This window comes from Tribolium madens, unplaced genomic scaffold (genome assembly GCF_015345945.1).
Source record: "Tribolium madens isolate multiple individuals breed KSU strain unplaced genomic scaffold, Tmad_KSU_1.1 Scaffold_3;HRSCAF=73;Tcas5.2_LG2, whole genome shotgun sequence".
Classification (NCBI taxonomy): Eukaryota; Metazoa; Arthropoda; class Insecta; order Coleoptera; family Tenebrionidae; genus Tribolium; species Tribolium madens.
The window spans coordinates 13,729,580-13,736,550 of record NW_025401006.1 but is presented as its reverse complement, the minus strand read 5'-3'; the positions used below and the strand labels follow the sequence as shown (position 1 = coordinate 13,736,550).

General features: G+C 28.8%; 2 protein-coding genes across 3 annotated transcripts in view; both read left to right on the top strand.

Moving 5' to 3' along the window:
- Positions 1-1,796: 1,796 nt before the first annotated feature.
- LOC123008324 (poly [ADP-ribose] polymerase tankyrase-like) lies at positions 1,797-2,406 on the top strand. Its single transcript, XM_044404126.1, has one exon. It carries the CDS (start codon positions 1,928-1,930, stop codon positions 2,177-2,179), a length of 252 nt encoding a protein of 83 aa, XP_044260061.1. The 5' UTR covers positions 1,797-1,927; the 3' UTR covers positions 2,180-2,406.
- A 2,997-nt stretch (positions 2,407-5,403) lies between these two features.
- The window catches only part of LOC123007439 (ras-related protein Rab-27A), a 7,938-nt gene continuing 6,370 nt past the window's right edge, over positions 5,404-6,971 (top strand). Inside the window, exons 1-3 of one of the 2 annotated variants that reach the window (XM_044402736.1) lie at positions 5,404-5,467; positions 5,518-5,663; positions 5,709-5,776. In XM_044402736.1, the coding sequence (XP_044258671.1) occupies positions 5,520-5,663; positions 5,709-5,776 (212 nt within the window). In that variant the 5' untranslated portion in view covers positions 5,404-5,467; positions 5,518-5,519. Of the gene's footprint in view, positions 5,664-5,708; positions 5,777-6,971 lie in introns of both variants that reach the window. The other variant, XM_044402737.1, reaches the window with a different exon arrangement.

Here is a 6,971-nt window from a genome sequence, read left to right as displayed (position 1 = left end):
ATTTAGCCGTTTTTGAAATATTTGGAGTTTTTCAAAAATTTTTGGATCTGCACCTTACACTTTAAAAATCGGTAACTCTGCTATTTTTTTAAATTTTGAATTCGTTTTTTTGGCGTTTGAAAGAAAAAGTTTAGATCTTTCTTTTAGTGTTTTCAAATTTTGAAAAAAAATTAACAAACCCTAAAATTTTAAGATTACTTTTGTAATAATTCAAATAACCATAACTTAAATTTTCCAAATGAAATACCCCAATTTTTATTTTACTAAATGGAAGAGAATTTAATTCTGCATCGATCTGTATTAACATTCCCTATATCTAAATGTAATAATTTTTAAGTTATGGTGACTTTTTTTTTTAAACTGATGAAAATCTATTACTAGCCATATCCGTTTTCATATAGTTTGCTATAGAAATCAAAAATGTCAAAATTGTTTCTAAATAAACGTCGACAGTGACTTATTATTTGACAAATAGTGCCAAAATATGGAGAGTCGAAGCAACTCAAACTTAGATTTAATTAATTAATTTTAAATTTATGGAGAGTGTGAGAAAATTATGTCGTTCATTAAAAAAATATTCTTATTTGCTAGCTTTAAATAATGATCGCAGGGTAGAACCTATCAATAATAATTAAGTTTTCATAACTTTGATTCTTCATATTTTGGCACTATTTCTCAAATAGTAATTTATTGTTGACGTTTGTTTAGAGAGAAAATAGTAAACTATGTGAAAACGGGTGTGGCTAGTAATAAATTTTCTGTAGTCTTAAAAAAAGTCCATAATTTGAAAATTATTAAATTTAGGTATATGTTAATACAGATCAATGCACAATTAAATTCTCTTCTATTTAGTAAAATAAAAATTGGGGTATTTTATTTGAAAAAATTGAGTTATGAATATTTGAATTATTACAAAAGTAACCTTAATTTTTTTTTTCAAAATTTGAAAACACCAGAAAAAGGATCTAATCTTTCTCTTTCAAACGCCAAAAAAACGAATTCAATATCTTACTAAATGGCAGAGTTACCGATTTTTAAAGTAGAATGTGCAGATCCAAAAATTTTTGAAAAACTCCAAATATTTCAAAAACGGCTAAATTTAGGTATAGGGAAAGCAGATGAAATCTACCTTAAAATAACTCGATTAATCCAAAAACGCAATAAAAAATATACCTTTCCATTTAAAATAAGAAAATTGAGACCGACTTCCGGTATAACCGGAAGTGCGGCCATCTTGAAAATATTTTCATTTAGGAGGACTTAATGGTTTATAGCTATGTACCAATTTTCAAATAAATACGATTATTCGAACTCCCAATACTTCTAATGTGGTGTTTAGACGGAACACTCTGTATAAAGCTAGATAATTACCTACCAGGTGAATAAAAAGTATGGAACCAAACGTTTTTTGCTTAAACTATTTATTTTTTGAAAAAACTAATTGATGAGTGCTAAAGTACTATAAAAATGTGATGATTTAACAAGAATAAAATTTTTCGAAATTTCCTTTTATTTTTGAGTTCTACAAAAAAAAATAATTTTTTTAAATGGCAACCCACTATAAAATCATTTTTCTCATAAAAGCCATACTCTAAGGATTACAACTATCTGCTTTATTTTTAATTTTTTCAAAAAAATTTTTTCACATAAATTGCAATTTCGACAAAAAAAAATCGCATAACTCAAAAACAAAACAAAATTTCGTTCTGAAATTACGATCACATTTTTTATATTACTTTAATTTATATTAATTATTATTTTCCGGAGACAAATGATTAAAAATAAGACCGATTGGTTCCATACTTTATATTCACCCTGTATGTCTACCCAAGTGTAAAGAAAGCGTTTAAAAAAAATTCCAACTCTAGGATTTTTTTCCACCGATTTGTCTAATTTGACTGGGCTATTAAAGGGTGATGATGTATTGATGGTGGTTTTTAGGCATCTTCTGCTTTGTCGTGTGACATTAGGGAAGATGTTTCTTCAGTTTAGTGCCATGAAGATGGCGCATGCCCCTCCAGGGCATCATTCAGTGGCGGGGCGACCCTCAACCGGAGGTTTGAATTTCCCGGAATATGTGGTTTATAGAGGGGAACAGGCATATCCGGAGTATCTCATCACTTATCAGATTGTTAAGCCTGAGAATTGTCCCATGACGAGTGATAGTAGTGTCAGGTGATTTCGTGATGAGTTGTGGGACGAATTTGTGGCTATTTTGCTCAATTGTTTCGTTCCAACGAAGATTTGTACGTGTCAAAAGTCGAGGCTTTGATGCCTTTTTATGTGTTCATAAGGACTGAATCTTGCAGCAAATTGTGATATCTCTTTTTTTTTTGAAGGATTAGTCAATTTTGTTTTATTTATGGTGTGGTGTTTTTATTTTTACTGTAGTGGTAATAAAATATACAATAATGCACTGGTTTTATTCACTCATTTTCGATGAGTGGCGGCGTTGCCAGGTGTGGTGAAATTTCACCAGATCTGGTGATTTTTTGGAAATGAAAAACTGTTATTCGAGCATTTTTTACGTTTTTAACCAAAAATTTTTTGAAAAAAATTGAAAAGAACATCAAATTGGTTAAACGTTCTGCTTTTTTTTACAAGATTTTGTGAATAGGATCAAAATTGACATTTTTCGAATACTTTTTCAGCTCGAAACTCAATTATTTCGCAAAATTTCGTTAAAAACAATCCAAAAATTTAACAAATTCTACCAAAAACGGCGTTATTTTTGCCCTTTTCAAGTGTTTAACACGTTTTTGAGATAAAAACAAAGAAAATTTTAAAACTTTATTGAAGCAGGGAAAAAATTAAATGGAAATTGATATTATTTTTAGCTAGTTTCGCTCGACTTACTTCGTTTTTGCAAAATCTTGTCCAAATACGCTTAAAAATCACAATTGATTTTGATGTTATTTTGTTTATTTCACTCGATTTTACTGGTTTTTGAGCAAAATAAAACAAAAATAAGCACGTTTTTATACTCCAATCTCAGGTTTTTTGCGAGATTAGCTAAAACGATCTGAAAAATTAACAAATTAAGTCGAAGATTAATTAAATTTGCGTTTTTTAGCACGTTTTTTTAAGTAGAAGCGAAATAATTTCGCGAAATTTTGATAAAAACAAGCCAAAAAACATTGAATTAAAGCCGAAAATGATATAATTTTTTTCTTCGAAAATTCAAATAAATTTTTAAACTGAAAATTTTGTTTTTTCGTGAGAGTTTGCCACAACGTGTCAAAAATCACAAACTTGTTATAGAATTTTTTACCTGACTCTTAGGCTTTAACTTGATTACTTCGTCAAAATTTCTCGAAAAAATAATTGAAAACCACTAACTTAGTAAAAAATAGTTCTATTTGTTTTTTTACTAAACAGAGTCGAAAATGACAAATTGTTTTATTTTTTTTTTTGAATGTTTTCTCAGCTAGAAACACAATTATTTTGTAAAATTTTGTCAAAAACTGTCCACAAATTCAACAAAATAGCCCAAAAAAACGGCGTTTTTTTTATCTTTTTGAGAGATAAAAACACAAAAAGTTTGAAATATTGCCTTAAAACAGACTAAAAAATTACAAAATTAAAACGAAATTCATTTCATCATTTTTAAGCTTTTTCGCCCGACTTAGTTCGTTTTTGAACCAGAGGTTCATTTATTTTGCAAAATCTTGTCCAAATACACCTAAAAACCACAAAAAAAGATTTTAATGTTATTTTATTGTGTGTCTCACTCGATTTAACTGTTTTTTGAGCAAAATAAGATAAAAACAAGCCGAGAAAACACAAAATTTGGCCCAAAAAGGCATGTTTTTGTCCTAAAATCACAGATTTTTCGCTAAAACAAACTAAATAATCAAGAAATTAAGTCTAAAATTACATTGTTTTTTACAAGATCTTACTAAACAGAGTCGAAAATGATTACTTATTTTTGTTTTTTTCGGATGCTTTTTCAGCTAGACACAATTATTATTATAAATTCAACAAAATTGCCAAAAAAACGGCGTTTTTTGTCTTTTTTAGAGATAAATACACAAAAAATTCGAAATATTGCATTGAAACAGGCTACAAAATTACAAAATTAAATCGAAATTGAACCATAGGTTCATTTATTTTGCAAAATCTTGTCCAAATAACACGTCTAAAAATCACAAAAAGATTGATTTTGATGTTATTTTGCTTGTTTTATTTGTTTATCTGGTTTTTGAGCAAATAAAGCTAAAAATGAGCCGAGAAAACACAATATTTGGCCGAAAATGCACTTTTTTTGGTACTAAAATTTCAGGTTTTTCGTTAAATTTTGCTAAAACAAACTAAATAATCAAGAAATTAAGTCTAAATTACATTATTATTGTATTTTTCGAGCGTTTTTCAGCTAGAAACGCAATTATTCCGCAAAATTTTGATAAAAACAAGCCAAAAAAAACACAGAATTAGGCCTAAAATGATATAATTTTTTCTTTTTTCAAAAGTTCAAGCAGATTTTTAAACCTGAAAAGAGTTTGCCACAGTGTGTCCAAAATCTCTAAATTAATATAGAAAAAGATTATATTATGATATTTTTACATAACTCTTAGGCTTCAACTTGATTATTTTGCCACATTTTCTCGAAAAAATTATTGAAAACTACCAAATTGGTTAAAAATAGTCGAAAATGACAACGTATTTTTGTTTTTTCGATTTCAAATGCTTTTACTGCTAGAAACAATTATTTTTAAAATTTTGTCAAAAACAAGCCTCAAATTCAACAAAATATCTCAAAAAACGACGTTTTTTGTCTTTTTGAGAGATAAAAACATAATATTGCATTGAAACAGCCTAAAAAATTACAAAATTAAATCAAAATTTTTATAATTTTTTAGATTGTTAGCCCGACTTAATTCGTTTTTGAACCAGAGTTTCATTTATTTTGCAAAATCAAACACGCTTGAAAACCACAAAAAGATTGATTTTGATGTTATTTAGTTTCTTTCATTTGATTTATCTGGTTTTTGCGTAAAATAAGTCGAGAAAACACAAAATTTGGACGAAAATGCACGTTTTTGCATTAAAATCTTATGTTTTTTGTTAGATTTCGCTGAAACAAACTTAATAATCAAGAAATTAAGTCTAAAATTACATTATTTGTGTATTTTTTGAACGTTTTTCGGCTAGAAATGCAATTATTTCGCAAAATTTTGTTGAAAACAAGGCGAAAAATCACAGAATTAGACCAAAAAGCATGTCATTTTTGCTTTTTTTCACGAGTTTAAGCAGATTTTTAAGTTGAAAACTGTGTTTTTTCGCGAAAATTTGTCAAATTCTTCACCTCGAATCTGGTGAATTTCATGTTTTTGCTCTGGCAACACTGATAAGTGGCGCGAGACGCTAGGCGTCGTGGCGTCCGTTCAGTAATCAATCTGACAGGTGGTTATCGTCGTTTGTTTGCAACAGGTTGACTCGATTCCACCCCGAATGGTGCTGAAATAAGGTAACCCCCGGGGTTTGCACGTTTTGTGCAAATTGAAATAATCTTTCTAGAAATGGATTATGATTATTTGATAAAATTCCTGGCATTGGGCGATTCCGGTGTCGGCAAAACCAGTTTCCTGTATCAGTACACTGATGGAATGTTCAATTCTCGCTTTATTTCGACGGTGGGAATCGATTTTAGGGAAAAAAGACTGGTAAGCCTGCCCTTTTTTCGGGTGGTTTTTGACAGTACCTTGCAGTTGTACCAATCCAAGGGCAGGAACCACCGGATTCATCTGCAACTGTGGGACACAGCAGGGCAGGAAAGGTATTTAAAATGCGATAACACAAGGCGACAACTTAACAAATTTTATATCATTTTGTTCGTCTCTGTGAGACAAATCAAATGCACTAAAAAAAATTTCAAAAAGTCCACACACTTTGAACTAATTAATTTTTTTCTAATTTGGACTTGCCCTTTAGAATGATGTAAAATTTGAAATTGAATATTGGCAAACTTTTCTTCGAACAGTGTTCGGAGAAGTTTGAAGAATCTTTCAAAGAAAAACAGCTTTTAACTCAAAAACTGTGTTTCTGTTTTTGTGAATAAATTTTTTCGAAACAAAATCGATTTTTAGGACACCAAACTAAATCCAGAGAAACAGATCAAAATAAAACGGTAATTTTAATCTAATTTAGTGATTTTGTGGCTTATTTTAGCAAAATTTTGCAAAAAAAAAGAAGTTTTTAGCTCAACAACCTGTTTTTACTTTCAGAAATGTCAAAAGTAGCATAATTTTCGATACAATTTGGTAATTTTTGGGTCTTTTTGAGCAAACTTTTTTACTAAGAATGTTCAAAAATAATTGAAACGGCAAAAATATTATCATTTTCGACCTAATTTGGTCTCTTAGCAAAAAAACTCAGTTTATTAGCTCAAAAATGTGCTTTAAAAAAGCATTGATTTTTCGACTGGTTTGGAGAAAATTTTCCAAAACAATTGCATTTTTGATTTAATTTCGTGATTTATCTCAAAAAAAGCTAAAAAGTTCAAAAAATAGTATGATTTTTGACCAAATTTGACAATTTTTTTTCGAAAAAAAAGAAAACAATTTTGTAATTTTTTCGAAAATAGTTTTTCTACTAGCAACTATTTTATAATTTTATTTAGAAATTTTAAGAGAAGTATTAATTTTGAAGTTTTCCTTGCTGGGTCGTAGAAAATTTATGTATGTTACACTGGAGGGAAATATTTTTTTCTCCCTCACTAATAGGAAATGCCTCATTTTCTTCTCTTGTAACACAAATAAAAAATTCAAAAAGTCCATACACTTTGAACTAAATAATTTTTTTCGAATTTAAAATACTTTAAATATTAGGCCTATTTCCTTCAAATAAAGACCATTCTAAAGGGATGGACTTGCCCTTTAAAATAATATGCAATTTGAAATTGAATATTGGCAAACTTTTCTTCGATCAGTGTTCGAAGAAGTTCGAAGTAAATCGAAGTAATCTAAGAAAAA

Bases quoted from the DNA above. Each gene is read 5' to 3' on its own strand.
- LOC123008324 (XM_044404126.1), top strand. From the start codon at position 1,928: ATGGTGGTTTTTAGGCATCTTCTGCTTTGTCGTGTGACATTAGGGAAG.